Below are 16,023 nucleotides of genomic sequence, written 5' to 3' on the forward strand. Positions count from 1 at the left end.
TAAACTCTAAAACTGCCCTCATTTCTAAAGGAGTGTTGAAAAAGAATTCATGAGTTATCTCACAGCAGCCAATCAAGTTTAAACCCTCTGTTTTATAAAGTATACTATGGATTTGAAAAAAGGGTATAAAAAGAGCAGGGAAAAGGTGCCAGGGTTTTTAATGGAGACCTCACAGATAGCATTTTAGAGACCAATATTGTGACACACAGCATGATTTATCAGTTATGAGATTTGTTATAATCTTCAGGTGTAACTGAGAGCTCTGTGTTTGGCTGTAGACAAACACCATTCAGATTAAATTTAAAAGCCAACGACTATTATCATAAAAAAATATAGCAATGATTCACAATGAGCATATGGCATGATCATTTCACTGAGATGATAATGTACAGGTACACTTACACATCCATACAATGAGCAGGTAACAGAACCCACTGGGAGTTTAGTAGTGATCCTCCACACCTATGTTTGTATGTCAGGAATGGTTGGGTTTGACTCTGAAACCAGAAAAGAAATCAATTAGGAAAAAAAAGGCAAAAGTAACATCCAGTATCCGCATGAACTTGCATATAGTAATGTACTTTCTAACTCTGGTAACAGCCCAACTAGTAAATTGCTCCCTGCTGGTAATATATTCATGTTTTACTATGATACTGTAGCCTCCATTAACAGAATTCCTCACTGGTAATGTGGTCCTTGGGTAACATAGTTATCCCTCTTGTAACAAAGGCTCACTGGTAACATAATCTTAGCAATTTACACTAACTGGTTATTTAGTCCTCCTTGGTAACAGAATTCCTCACTGGTAATGTGGTCCTTGGGTAACATAGTTATCCCTCTTGCTCACTGGTAACATAATCTTGGCAATTTACACTAACTGGTTATTTAGTCCTCCTTGGTAACAGAATTCCTCACGGGTAATGTGGTCCTTGGGTAATATAGTCTCACAGCTAACGGAGTTTGCGTTACCATTCATTTGGAATGGTACCCCAACACACCTCCAGAACGTAGCAACTTGCATTGTATCGCAACACACGGTAATGCAATACCATGTGTTGTGGTGTGCTGATTTGGAAAAAATGGTGCTTGTCTATTTTTTGTGTGCTCTGTTGTATTGGCAACCAATCCAAATAAATAACACAACATACATTAATAGACAAAATAACATATGTTAACAACGCACTTGAATGTGAATGTGTAAATGGGCCTCATTTTCTTGTTGAAAACAGATTAAAATAATACTACTTTATATAGTATATCTTCACCTGCTAACGCACAGTACATGATCAGCTTGTCCTTATTTTAAAATGTTAAGTGCACGGGAACAGCAGAATGATTCTCTAATAATACAAACTAATCATAAAACTTGTTATTGCACTACATAGCAGTATTAAACCCAAAAACAAGCATTTATTGTATTGCAGCTTACTAATTCTTAGCTATGATGGCTGCATTTATTTTCTTTTTTAGGGTTTCTTCTATTTTCATCTGGTGATCCAGCCAGTAAGTCTGTTTTTCCAAAGAATAAGCTCTCCAGCATAATGTATCAGTTACAGAGATTAGACAAACCATTTAACACTAGCAGGGGTGCTAACAATGATCAGATTTTTATTTATTTTAGTTTTGCTTTAATTTGTTATTGTATCTAAATCTGCTAATACTTCTAACACTCCCCTCCTCCCAGACTGACAATGTTGCTGTCTAAAGGTGCCCCTGTGCTCCTTCATCCAGAGTGGAGCCACTCTAATACAGGAGGTGTGTTACTGGCCAGACCAACAAGTGAAAATAGAGGGGAAAATGCCTAAGAAAAGAAATCCAATGCAGCCATAATATATTATATTTTAGTTTTTTTGGGGTTCAATACTACTTATTAACCACTTCCGCAGTTTTACGTCGTTACTTTCACATTAACTACCGGTATTTTCTTACAGGGCGGGCGGTCCTCTTTCACATAAAAGTGGTGCCAGCGGCAGATTCTCCAGGAATAACTTTTGTAGGCAGTGGGAGTTCTGCACCCCCCCCCCCCGCCACCCCCCGCAGTTTCCTGGTAGTTTTCCCAGCTTACCAATGCCGTCAGTAGTGGGAAAAACGATCCGGTCCTCTCAGGTGCTGTGCAGAAAGTCGAGTGAGGGCAAGATGGCCCCCATTTAACTCTATGGCCTTGGAGGATCGGAGCGACGTCATACGTCGCTTCCTCCCAATGGCCTTAAAAGGCCCATTTTCTTTTCTTGCTGACACTTTTATTTATTTTTTGCTTTTAAGGGTAGATGTGAGATCTTATTGACCCCAGATCTCACATTAAAGAGAACTTGACCTGCTTATTTCTACTACAAGGGATATTTACATTCCTTGTAATAGCAATAAAAGTGATAAAAAAATGTTTTTTAAAGGAACAGTGTAAAAATAAAAGGTAAAATAAATAAGAAAAAAATAATTAAAGCGCCCGTTCCTCTGAGCTTGCGCACAAAAGCGAACGCATATGCAAGTTGCGCCCACATATGTAAACCGTGTTCAAACCACACATGTGAGGTATCGCCACAATCGTTAAAGCAAGAGAAATAATTCTAGCCCCAGATCTCCTCTGTAACTCTAAACTGGTAACCTGTAGAAATTTTTAAAGCGTCGCCTATGGAGATTTATAGGTTCCAATGTTTGTCGCCATTCTACGAGCGTGTGCAATTGTGAAGCATGACATGTTGGGTATCTAAATTATACGGCGTAACTTTATCATTCACATTATAGAAAATAATTGGGCTAACTTTCCTGTTTTCTTATTTTTTAGTTAAAAAAAGTGTATTTTTTTAAAAAAAAATTGCATTTGTATGACTGCTGCGCAAATACAGTGTGACATAAAGTATTGCAACAATCTCAATTTTATTCTCTTGGGTCTCTGTTAAAAAAAAATTATATAATGTTTGGGGATCTAAGTAATTTTCTAGCATAAATTACTGATTTAACTTGTTAACAAGTGTCAGGAATAGGCCTGGTCCTGGCCTAGGCCTGATTTATTCATATACTGTATATTTGTTTCGGTTCGTGGGCAGAATTGTCACCCGCGGGACGCCTGCCGCCCACCCCTGTTTGCGCGATTTTACAGCGATTCTTCAGGCGACTATTGTGGCAAAATCAAGCCGCATTTGGGGTATCATTGCAAGTCACGGTAATCGCTCGGGCGTCACGCAACTTGCAATGGTTCGGAAACTTCTGCCAGCGATCCGAAACGCCAATATGTGAAAGGAACCTAAGTGGGTAAAAAAATGAAAAGGAATCTATTACTCTCTGCAGTAATACCACATCACCAGAAGATGGAGACAGTGCTCACCTGAACAGATACTTGCCACATTGAAGAAAAGTGTTGTACAGATTTTACAGCCACAGATGGTTTGGATTGTGCATCACAGTTGCTTAGCCATTCTAGTAAATAAGGTTTACAAACAGCAATTTACAGTATTAGTTCACATCAAGCAATATATTTTACACCCATGCATCCTTTTTTCTTGTGTTATAGTGATGTGTTACAAGCTATTGATGTATTTCCCAAAGTAGAATTTTTATTTCACCTTGTACTCATTGAAAATTGATTGTGTAGAAATGGAACTAATCTGGGCATTACATGCACCAATCACACAATAGTAGGCTCTATTTACACAGCTAACACTTGAATAAGTACTCATAGTTGTAACGTGCCAGTTATTTTTAGCTGTGTCCATGTGTTAAACTAACACAGTTCACATGAACAGATAAATAGAGCTATTAAGATAAAAAATGTTCTGCAGCATTTAATCATAAGTATGGTCCTAGTACGTTGTATGAATTTGTATGCACAGGATCTTAGATTGTAAGCTCCTTGAGGGCAGGGACTAATGTGAATGTACAATATGTAAAAAGAAATATAGAAACTTCCCATGTACCCGCTACCAGGGAATAGTGGGAAAAAGGGAATTTTTATGTGCTACAAAAATAAATAAAAAAACACATTAAAATCAGCAACACATAAAAACATGTATTCTCTGCTGCAATCTGGTATTAAGAAAATATATATAAACACTCTATAGAAGAGTATAGGTGGATTGACGCATTTTGTTTGAAAATACCTTCCTCTGTATCCACTTTGCTATTTACTCTTTAGAATTCTGCAGCCACCGACTGGGTACAATCAATAAAGGTCCCAAAAGGTTTTAAGAAATAGAAAATGTATATGTCTGCAAAAGCCCCAATATAAGAGTCCTGTGTGTCAGTATACAACATCAATCCCTATATAGGATCCCAAAGAGCATTTGCGTTACTCCAGGCTACAGATGTAATGATATAAAAGATGTATAAAAGGACACCAAGGTAAGCTGAGCAAAGCCCAAATACAAAATCGGGGGGTCTGCACATTGCGCATAGGGACCCTAAATAGAGATTCTAAAGAGTAAATAACGAAGTTGATCCACCTATCTTCTTCTATGAGCAGGGCTGCTGTTAGAAATGGCGGGGCCCCGTACAGACTACCTGGCAGGGCCCCCCCAAGAAAATATTAAAGATATATTTAGCTAAAATGACAACAAAATCACTATTAGCAGACACAAATATAACATAACTCGCATAATCCCTGCTAAATCTAAAAAAAAAAATATGTTAAATAAAGATGAGATGAGAAAAATATACAGGCTGGGCAGTTGGAGCTCAGAGATCAGAGAGACAGAGAGAGAGAAACAAAGTTACAATTTACAAATAAACTCCTGAGAAGAGATAAGTGCTGGAAGGGAGGGAGGGGGGCCCACACAAGGGAGGGGGATTAGTGAGGGACAACTGTCTCTTTCTCAGCAGGTAAAAGCTTATAGCAGGGAGAGGGACAGAGATCAGATTCAGGTGCTGGAGGAAGATTTCTGTATTTGTTGTGCATCACTAATCCCCCTCTCTGTGTGGGCCCCCCTGTGTGCTCGGGCCCCCTACAAGAGGGCTGGTGGTCCCCCCCCCTATCAGCGGCCCTGTCTATGAGTGTTGAGATATATATTTTTTCCAAAACGCCTGCAGCTGAGAATACCTGGTTTTATGTGTTGCTGATATATATATATATATATATATATATATATATATATATATATATATATATTTATTTATTTATTTATTTTTTTCAAATATTTTATTTAGAAAGGTAGAACAGTGGAAAAGTAAACATAGGCATACATAGTAAGAAAAAGTACAACAATCACAAGGTGTAAATACCATCAATGCAGAGTGCATAATCAAGACAAAGTCCAAATAAGTGCACAAAGTAGAACCATCCCCCATTCCCAGAAGAAAGCCCTAGGACATCATCAAGAACATAGCATAATAAGGCACCTAAACTTCTACAGGAATATCAGTAGAGCAACAAGACCTTCCCAACTGTCACTACCTGAACTTTTCAAGGTGTCAGAGACACAACAAGAGGAAAGAAAGCAGAGAGCAGCAAAGAAAGCAGAGGGGAATGATGAAGAGAGAGGAGAGGAGAGAAAAAAAAAAGGGGGGGGGGGGGGGGGACAAGGAAAGGCAACAACATGGGCGACACAAGACAGATCTCTAGGCACACATCAGGGACTTCCCCTTATCAGATAAGACAGTGTTGCTGATTTTAATGTGAAAATAAAAATCAAATTTTATGAATTCTGTTTGTTTTTAATTTTTGTGGCACATTAAAATCACCCTTTTTACCCTTACATGGGAAATTTCTTTATTTCTATCGTGATATTATAGGGGGATAGTGCCATGTTATAACTATTACAAGACCTCCCATACCTTTCTTGTATTCTGTACAATATGTAAAGTGCAGCATAAATTGACAGAACTATATAATACCAGTAATAATAATAATTACGTAGGTCTGTGCAGGTTCTCAGTTATCCAATAGGCTCAAAAGGGTTAAGGAAGCCAGTAAGATTTGAAAATAACAGTCACATGGCTGAAAATTAACATCACTGGGTAAAGCCTAGTAAATCGAGTCCTCATGTATTTTAAAACACTATGGGTCCTTTTACACGGCTCGACAGACATCGCTTTGCTCAGTGGGGGATCGCTCAGCTGATCCCCGCTGAGCAGGCGGATGACAGGTCTGTCTCCAATCACTGTGCAGAGCAGAGACGGACAGAGTCCTGCTTTCCTCTATGGGGAGGCGGTCCGTTTTCACCCAAACTTATCCGATCTGATCCGATCCTCCAGGACGGATGGAAAATAGGGGCACCATCGGTCTGGCTTTGGCGGACAGGATCGGATAGTGGCGGGTGTCAGTGGACATGTCACCGCTCCATAGGGATGAATGGAAGGTCCAATCAGGTTCGCCTGAAAAACTGACAGGCAGACCTAATTGGACCACCCGTGTGAAAGGACCCTTTATGTATAGGTATACAGCAACTAATTCAGCAGCATTCAGTTGCAGCAACTTGTTTGAGTATGGGCAGATTCCATAATCATCTACAAGATCTGATTCTGAGGCAGCCTGCATCAGTTGCTGATTCTGCTACTAGAAATAAATGCCAACGGCCATCTTTCTTGACAAAAAGTGGTGTTATGCTGGGCTGACTTCGATTTTGCATTTTTTTTTTTTTTTTTAAACAATCAGTGTTTTTCATTATAAGCAGGACTATTTTTCCCTTGTAGGAAGGAGGGAGATTTTAGCATTCTCCACATTTGAGAAAAGATGAGAATATAAAATAGTCCTAAGATCATTCAACCAACTTATCCACTATCCACTTATTATTATACTCCATTATGTTGCGCACACTGCAGCCTGCATTTTGTAGCCCATTCATAAGATGCGGGCTGTGGTGTGGAGATTGCATTGGCCCAGCACAGGGGGTTCTGTAATTGGAGTCCATCCATAGTGGGGCCCATCATATGACTTTGACAGGTCACTTAGGCTCTTCTCTCATTCATTATTATCGCACTCCACAGCTCTAAAATCTTGAAGCTGCAAGCTTTCTTTTAAGATGACAAACCAAGCATTCTAGGTTTGCTAAAATTCCTGCCAGGAGGATAACAGGCGCTAAAAATGGCACATCACACACTATCTGCATGCTGAAGGTATTTCCCACTTTTCATTGAAAGTATGAAAGCTCTTCATACTCATACCTTGTGTCCTACATAAACAACTGAAATAAATTACTCTTATTAAAAAATGCTGCATGTCAAATCTACACCTGACTATTCACTCACCAACTTTAAGATTGTCCCATGGATTGGGTTGCCTTGGGGGAGAGTAAGGGATGTCTGTCAGATTAGTTGTCCAGTACCCAAAGAAGCCGCTCCGTTCTTGAATATGATTGCTGACAAATTTAATAACGGCAGTATTGCCTGTTGTGATCAGTGTTGGTGGAAGTGTAGAACCGCAATACTGACCTGAAAATAAAAGAAGAAATCACATTATGAAGCTTTTAAAAATAATTTGACTGGTTTTATAAAAAAAAGTCAACAATTTTTGAGGTAGAACCTTATGAATACATATAACAATACTTGATTAAAAAACATATACAGTACTGAATTTATTTTTCTGATAAATGTTTTTATTTGTGTTCAACCATTCCTGTGATTCACACCCACCCCTCTGCAACACTGCACTGCCTGGAATTTCAACTACTATTTCCACATCCAGCTTAATAGCATCCTGGGTCATTAACATGCTGATTGGACAGTGATAATAATGATAATTCACTGCTCAGTAAGCAGACTGGAGTGGTGTCATCCTACACCTGGGTAGTGTGGAAAGGGTGGTGTCAATCACAAGACTAGCTTAACAGAATGATATTGTTTTGCATTTTTGTCTGGAGCTTAGTTTTAATAATAACGCATTAACTTTACACTCCAGGTTTAAGAAGGATACCCTGCATATTTAGAAAGCAGTTCTTGATGAGAGTGATAAAATAGGATCTGAAAGTGATCAGATTTCAAAGGCTTCATCCTATTTCTGTTTAGCACTTTCTAGTGTGCTACTAGAATAGTGCAGGCAAATTTATTGGGTCATGGTAAAATTGAATTTGGATCAAAAGTTAATTGCAGGTCAGGCTGGATGACTCATACTGGCAGGTCCCTGGCGCCTCCCCTTGATTCTGGAAGTTTGGAAAAACTTCTAGAAGTTAGTGGGTGGAGGTCAGGAGGGTTGACCTGCATACTTAGGGAAACCTGGCCAATCCTCAGGTAGTGGGCCTGGCAGAGTGGCTGAGCCAGCCCTTAAATATGGATGAGCCATGCCAGCAGGGGAGCTGGATGGAAGATGGAGTGCTGAGAAGATGGTCAGTGGCCCTAGAGGGGAACCCCTAGCCTTGGGAGGGACTCTGCCTCAGGCTGGAACTCAAGTTGGCTTGGGAGGATCTTGACAGCAGTGCGGTTTGAAAGGAATCTTACCTAAGAAGCAGCGTGAGCAAAGGAGACAGTGTGAGTACATCAGCACACTCAGGGACTTACAAGGGGAGAGACTGACACATGCAGCAAGCCTTTTTGGAAAACAGCATTGTGCTTATATCTTTTCTGCCCTGGGAGAGCTTTGGTAGCAGCCAGGTGGGCTGGTAAAGGAGCAGCCAGGTGGGCTGGTAGTTACTGCAGTCAGTAGAGCTTGGATCAGTGTCTACAGAGGAGTTGGAGATACTCTGGTATGCAACCTACAACACTTGTGCTACTTCCCAAGGGACTGAGAGTTCTTAGTCCTTAAGGGGCTTTTGCATTTTTTTTCTTCACAGAGTTTCAGTGTCCGGAAAAGAGGATAGTTGTCCCTTTTTTTGTTCTTTGATTCAAATTTGGCATCCCATAATTCCCTTCACCCCATCCAACTTGTTACCCTTAATAAAACATTAACACAAAGCCAAGGGGCTGACTTCTTGTGTTTGCATGCAAGTGCAGAATGCATGTTGCCCAGCGGTGCAGGAGTAGGAGAGACAGTTACCAGCAGCTCCTGCGGAGGTAGTGCTACATCTGAAATAGTATTTTGACATCCGCAGTATATATTCAGGATTAACTGTATGATCACTTACCCAACCTTTTTGCTCCAAGTTTGTCTCCATCAAATATTTCTACATAGTCCTGGCAGTTTCCTAAAAGATTTGCCACCTGCAGTATAAAGTTTTTGAACACAATATGGATTTGTTTGCCAGTCTGAACATTAATTTTCCATGTGCATGCTTGGCTTGCAGGGTAAGAGGCATTGGGCCAGTTTGGTGAAATAATCTCCCCTTTGTCAGAGCTGAAATGACCTCCACAAGAAGCAATGCCTGGCGGGAAATAAACACAACACTGAGTTGTTCATCATCCATTTATAAAAGACTTTAAAACAGGTATGACGAACCAAAGCCCAAGGACATGACAAGCCTTTCTATGTTATCCTGTGTGGCCATGCCCACATAGGCATTTACAGGCATATTAGAAGAGGAATGTTTAGAGGCTAAAAAAATAAAATAAAATGCACCCCAGCGCATTCAGGAAGGGAGCGTTTGGGTAGAAAAAGGGCTGAATGTGCCTAAATGTGTATAAATTAGCCTAAACATTTAGCGCTTGAGCTTTCATTCATTCCAACGGCCAGAATGATTTCATAATCTGGCCAATGGAATGAATGGACAATTAAATGCAAATAAAAGCACATCTAAACTTGCCAAAATGCATTTTTAAGCTGGTGTTTCCCAGGGCCGTCTTTAACACAGGGCAAAAGGGGAAGCTGCCCTGGGTCCAGTCATTGTTGTGGGGCCCAAAGCAGCTGCCCCTTGAGCACACACTGCCTGCAAATAGTTAATAAGTGGTTTTGGGAGGGCTCAAGAAAATATTTCCCCAGGGTCAAATCAATACTAAAGACGGCCCTGGTGTTTCCTCCCCAGGAGCAAAGGTATCCAGGTGAGGGGAAAAAAAAAGTCCTGTGTGCCTAGGGCTCCATTCACACCATGACTGGTATATGCACATTTTTGTGCATTTTTTTTTGCACAATTTTGTGCTACACAGAACAGGAAGCCCATTCAATTTAATGGGCTGCCCTATGTGTGTGACACATGTGGCAAAGTAGTTCATGCATCTTTTTAAACAGTCAAACTTTGTGTAGTTTTCCACATGTAAAATTCACATCTGTTTGCCACGGTTGAGGTGCCGCATCTTCAGGGAAGTTAGAGATACTCCGGTTTGCAACCTAAAACATTGTGTGCTACTTTTACATCTAAACTTGCATAAATGCATTTTTAAGCTGGCTTTCCCTCACCAGGAGCAAAGGTATCGAGGGGAGGAAAAAAAATGTCCTGTGTGCCTAGGAACCCATTCACACCAGGACTGGCATATGCACATTTTTGTGCATTTTTTGCACAATTTTGTGCTACACACAACAGACAGCCCACTCATTTTAATGGGCTGCCCTACGTGTGACACAAGTGGCAAAGTAGCTCATGCACCTTTTTAAACAGTCAAGCTTTGTGTGGTTTCCTATGTGAAAAATTCACATCTATTTGCTACGGTTGGGGTGCCGTGTTTGTGAATGCAACCTAAATAACAACTTTGAAGCAAATATTGTAAACCCTGAAGTCAAATTAAAAATAAAAATATTCAGTTTAGGTGCTTAAACTCTAAGCATGACAGCCTATAAAATCTAGATTTTGCTGTACTTACTCGGAATAGTAATGGGATCCACAAATTCCCAGGTTGCAGAAAATCCAGTATCTACTACCCTGCTGTTGGAAATAAATCTCACCGATAATGTGTTGCTGTAACTAACAAGTTCTCTTGGTGTAAAGGCTCCACAATGTGTACCTATTAAATCAGAAGAATTAGTGACGTGTTAGAAATAAAAACTATGCTAGTAACCACAAATCACACAGAGAGTAAAAATGAGATGCTGTCTTGCTTTAGTGGGGCTGTTTATGTATTTGCTGGTGACCAAAGACTGAAGAGGGTTCTTATGCAGAAAATGGGCTCCGTTACTGATTTTCCTGACAGGTGCATGTTGTCCTTAGTCTGCAGTGCTGCTTAGTCAGAGTGTATTTTCCCTCATGTCCTTTCTTTACATTGTACCTACAGGTTCTTCCTACTTATCACCCTATACATAGTAGACAAGAAGTCATTTATGACACTGGCCACCCCAGTTTTGTTATTAGCCCCCATAACCAGCATTTTAGGGACCTGACTGATTGCCCAATTGACATTGAATGGTTATAATCTGGTCCCTCTAAAGAAAAGGCCAGGCAAATGGTAGTCAGTAGATGATCTAATATGGATGGTCTTGACTGCCTCTAAACAGCAGCACTAAGTGTATGTCCACCCATGCATGTGATATCCACATTGGCAGAGATAAGTAGGAGTTGGAGGACTTACACACATGCAAAGAGATTTTTTAATGTTCCGCAGTGAATAAATAGTTTACAGAACTCTATATCTGGGATTCACAACCAGCATGTAGGCAGGTGCTGCCCATATTCTCCACTGCAGGTGCTGCTGAACTGCAGCAGCAATGCAGGTGGGGGAGGAAGTTGAGGGGAACATGGTTACTCTATGATTTTATAGGTCATGGGGGGGCGCTATCCAATTGGATGCTGGCACCCCATGTGACTTTGGTGGCCATCTTGGGTCAGAAAAAGTATTTTTAAGACTTCAGCTCCCTGAATTGGTGCACTTTATGCAAGGGGCTAGTGTAGGGATAGGATCCCTGTCTGATAGTGCTTGGCAATGGAGAAAGGTTCTGGAGGAGTAGGGATAGTACAGGAACTAATTCTATCTCTTCCAGGATGCCTCCCCTTTTGGGTGGCTGCATTTAGCTCCTCAGGGCAAACACTGTCGGCATCTTCCATTCTGCAAACCACTGTTCCACTGCTATCTCAGTTGTAAGTGGCTCCAGTTGGGTGTGCTTCACCACTGGATCTGTTTGTACCTGCTGAACTTTTCTACAAAATATTGTTATTGCCGAACTTAGACTCTGGGTGGTCACTGACTGCTGCACAATGCTGCACCTAGCCCGCAAGTAAACTGCAGTAGGAAGACTTACACGTATTAGTATTGAGATACAGAAATGCTTCTTTGAGTCATTACAAAAATCTAACTTAGGATTTGTTCACAAAGGTGGCCAGCGGGCAGTAAAAGCAGGTGGATGAGCTGCAGTTTTATCATTGACCTAAACAAGGGCATGCAGACACTTAGGGCTGTACACATGGCACAACTGTGATGCTTTGGCTAGCAGCAACAATTAAACAAAATGTTGCATTTGATGGGCAGTGCTGAAGCTGAACATGGCCCATTTAAGTCGATCATGCTGAGCTGCAATTTCCCATGGAGTTCAAGTACTTGCAGCGTGGTGAGTTGGCCTTTTCCTTGTTATTACAGATGGTGGTGAGACATGTTGCTCCCTTACTGCCTGTCCAATGGTTTTGAAAAGCAATCCATCGCAGATCCCTTTAAAAAGAGTGGCAAGGGCTTCCGAACATACAAATGAGTCCTTAACTTTAACTCAAAGGAAACCTGCACTGGAAGAAATACAAAAACTGCCACTGCGGATGTCCTCCTGAGAAAAGAGCTGTGTGTCTGTCTTTGGCTTTAGAACTTTTTGAGTCAGTGTCTCAGAACACACACGCAGATTAGAGAGTCAGAGTGAAGTCAGGATCTGCATACTTCCACATCAATGCCTCAGTAAGTACTAAGGCCTATGGATCAAAATGAAGGCTGGGGAACATGCATTTTCAAATGTATAGGTAAGCAATTGCAGCTTCCATGTTCTCTAAGCCTAGAAGTGATGTAACTACTAATTTTACAAGCTATTATCTAGGTTTGAAACTGGTGCACACAAAGTGGATTCATATCCTATGTGGCTTTTAGGAAATATATTTAAATATATTTATTTTACGTTTTGTTTAGACATGTGCTTTAGGATATTGAGAAGAGTGACTGAATACGGTTTTGAACAAGTGCAGCGCTCACAACGGGGAACAGATCCTTGAATTGCATAGGGAATCCAAAAACTATGCTCTGGCTCGTTGTAGTGTCCCCAGTACACCAGAATTCAGCATAAAGCAAAGATAGTAACCGGCAACTACAACATTCATAGGAATATCTTTATTCCTTGCACAGGAGTAGATAAAATGCTTACGTGTTTCGGTGAGTAGCCTTGTTCATAGCTATGTAAGCATTTCATCTATTTCTATGGAAGAAATGAAGATATTCATACGGATGTTGGAGTTGCTGGCTTCTACTTTTGCTTTAAAGTGATTAAATAAGGCTATACATTAGTCCAATTAGAAAACGCTTTGAATTCATTTAGAAAACGGCACCCATGCTAAATTATAGTTTGCCTAAAAGCCAAAACTTCCTAAAACATTGGTATAATTATTACTAGTATAGAACATTTTTTCACAATAAGGACCAGTTTTATTTTTTCTAGAGCTGATGCTTTTCAGATTCTATTCTGTCACCAGTAGGTAAAGTGCTGAGTCTTTAGGCTGCTGGTAACGCCAAAGTCGGTTGACTTTAGTTGGGTGAGGTGCATCAGACAGATCAAATCTTGCATTTTGCAGACATGTAGATCAGTAGGAACTTACCAAGGCTACTGAGCTCATCTGAGATCATTACTTTGTCATTGTTGCAGCCAGTGCTTTCCTCAAGTAGGAAGCTGTCGAAATGAAGATGAATGACTTTGTCTGCTGGGGCTACAATATTCCACTGGCAGCTTGCATCGTTCCTGTAGTAGGAAGGATAGCTTATTGACTGGAAGGTGCCTTTTCTGTCACTCAGGTCTTTGGGGCTGTTACAGCCAGATGCTATTTACAAAAAACAAATAATAAAATATTAGAAAGATCACTTTTTTTTTTTTATAATGGAACATGGCATTAATTAGTAACGAATCTCGGGTGAATCTGTGAAATTCAGGTAAAACAGAACTCTGGCAAAACATATTAAAATAAAAAGCTCATTAAATGATAAAATAACAAAAAACAGCTTTTGCAGCACTGTTCATCTCCAATACATACATTTTCCCTGCAGTACTTTTTTTCTGCTGCTAGTTGTCCTCAGTCTGATGGCCAGCATCATTCAACCAACTTCCTCTGACCCCAGGTCTTGTCCCCAGCCTTTGACTGGACAGTGAACATAGAAGCAGCACAGTGATGAACTCATCTCTCTCACCTCCTATCAGCTTGCTTCCAGTCAGCACATGAATAGATTGGCTCCTTGTACTTACTTCTTCCTTTTATGCCAGCTCTGCTATACACGGACTGCAAGAGGCTGATACCAGGTCAAATTTATGCATGCACATGGGATGTGCCAGGTATGCCTGGGCACATCCCATGCGGCACAGATTCCCCCTGATTCCTAGCTGTAGCGAAAGGGACTGGGGAATCTCTGTCCTCAGTCATTTTCTCTGTCTCAAATATGAGACATGAGGGGTCTGTTTACACCCCTGATATTTCACCAAAGCCTCCAACAGGGCTTCTAAAAATTGTAAAAAAATAATAATAAAAAATTAATTGTAAAAAATAAATAAAATAAAAAAAATAAACTACTGATATCATCCACTGCTCTATTGACATCAATGTCTACCCTACTGACAATGTCCACTGCTCTTCTGACATCATCCACCATCCTACTGACACTAAGGCTGGCCATACATGGGTCGAATTTCGAAAGAATTTTCTTTTGGAAATCTTATCCAAAAATTTACCATCAAATTTTGCCCCATTTGTGGACCACAGCAACAGCCGATTTTTGTGCAGTCATCGAATTTGAGTGATTGGGTATGTTGGAAATTTTTTGAAAAACGAACGATTGCAAGAAAAACTAACAAGTGCAAGAAAAGAAAATTCCCAGAAAGAAAGGAAGATTCCCAGCTACAAAAATTATTTTCTGTAGCAATATGAGGTGAAATTGAAGGCTTGGTTGGTCGAATTTTAAAATCAATGGTTGCACCATCAAATCACAAAACACATGAAATTTCTGACTTTTGAAAGAAAATTCTTTTGAAATTTGACCCAGGTATAGCCAGCCTAACCTTTGCCCTACTGAGTACTGACAAAGTCCACTGCTCTACTGATTGACACCATCCACTGATCTACTGACACCATTCTTTGCCCCACTGACAAAGTCCACTGCTCTACTGACTGACACCATCCACTGTCCTACTGACACGGTCCATGTTTTAATACATTTCAAATTATTTGTTTAAATTTATCTATAAAAGGGTGTGTGTCTGTGGGTGCATGTACAGTCAGGTCCATAAATATTGAGACATCGACACAATTCTAATATTTTTGGCTCTATACACCACCACAATGGATTTGAAATTAAACAAGATGTGCTTTGACTGCAGACTTTCAGATTTAATTTCAGGGTATTTACATCCAAATCAGGTGAAATGTGTAGGAATTACAACAGTTTGTATATGTGCCTCCCACTTTTTAAGGGACCAAATGTAATAAACAATACAGTAAGTGCTTTTTAATAAAAGAGTTGGTATGCTTACATTGTAGATTTATTTTATGTCCATCATAGTGCTTAGTGGAGTGTGTTTGACACGTGCATGATCCAAACAAGTTATTCTGCTTTTAGTTTATACAAAACCACTTTATAAAATACCGGTCCGACCGCATCTGGAATATTCTGTCCAGTTCTGGTCACCAGTCCTCAGAAGGGATGTTGGAGCTGGAGAGAGTCCAGAGAAGGGCAACTAAACTGATTAGGGGATTGGAGGACCTTAACTATGAAGAGCGTCTGCAATCACTCGATTTATTCTCCCTGGAGAAGAGACGTCTGAGGGGGGACATGATAGCGATTTATAAATACCTCAACGGTGATCTCAGCATAGAAAAAAAACGATTCAGTTGCAAGGAATGCATGAGGACACGAGGCAATACAATGCGATTAGAGGAAAAGCATTTTAACCTCAGGCTACGCAATGGGTTCTTTACAGTAAGGGCTACAAGACTGTGGAATTCTCTACCACAAATGGTAGTACCTGCGGGGAGTATGGCTACTTTTAAAAATACTCTTGGATGTACACCTCAAGGATCAAAACATTCAGGGATATGTAAAATGATTACGGCCACACACACCTACACGGGTTGAACT

At 40.4% G+C, this 16,023-nt stretch overlaps 1 protein-coding gene across 1 annotated transcript in view; it reads right to left on the bottom strand.

Annotated features, from left to right (window-relative positions):
• The window catches only part of LOC309548612 (ovochymase-2-like), a gene marked incomplete at its 5' end in the record, with an annotated part of 139,578 nt that overhangs the window by 29,035 nt on the left and 94,520 nt on the right, over positions 1-16,023 (bottom strand). The window contains 6 exons of the mRNA XM_082248589.1: positions 403-497; positions 3,323-3,414; positions 7,177-7,359; positions 8,985-9,221; positions 10,591-10,731; positions 13,503-13,721. Of these exons, the coding sequence (XP_082104715.1) occupies positions 403-497; positions 3,323-3,414; positions 7,177-7,359; positions 8,985-9,221; positions 10,591-10,731; positions 13,503-13,721 (967 nt within the window). The remainder of the gene's footprint in view (positions 1-402; positions 498-3,322; positions 3,415-7,176; positions 7,360-8,984; positions 9,222-10,590; positions 10,732-13,502; positions 13,722-16,023) is intronic.

The sequence above is a fragment of the Pelophylax lessonae genome, assembly GCF_965119305.1.
Source record: "Pelophylax lessonae genome assembly, chromosome: 1".
In the NCBI taxonomy this organism is placed as follows: domain Eukaryota; kingdom Metazoa; phylum Chordata; class Amphibia; order Anura; family Ranidae; genus Pelophylax; species Pelophylax lessonae.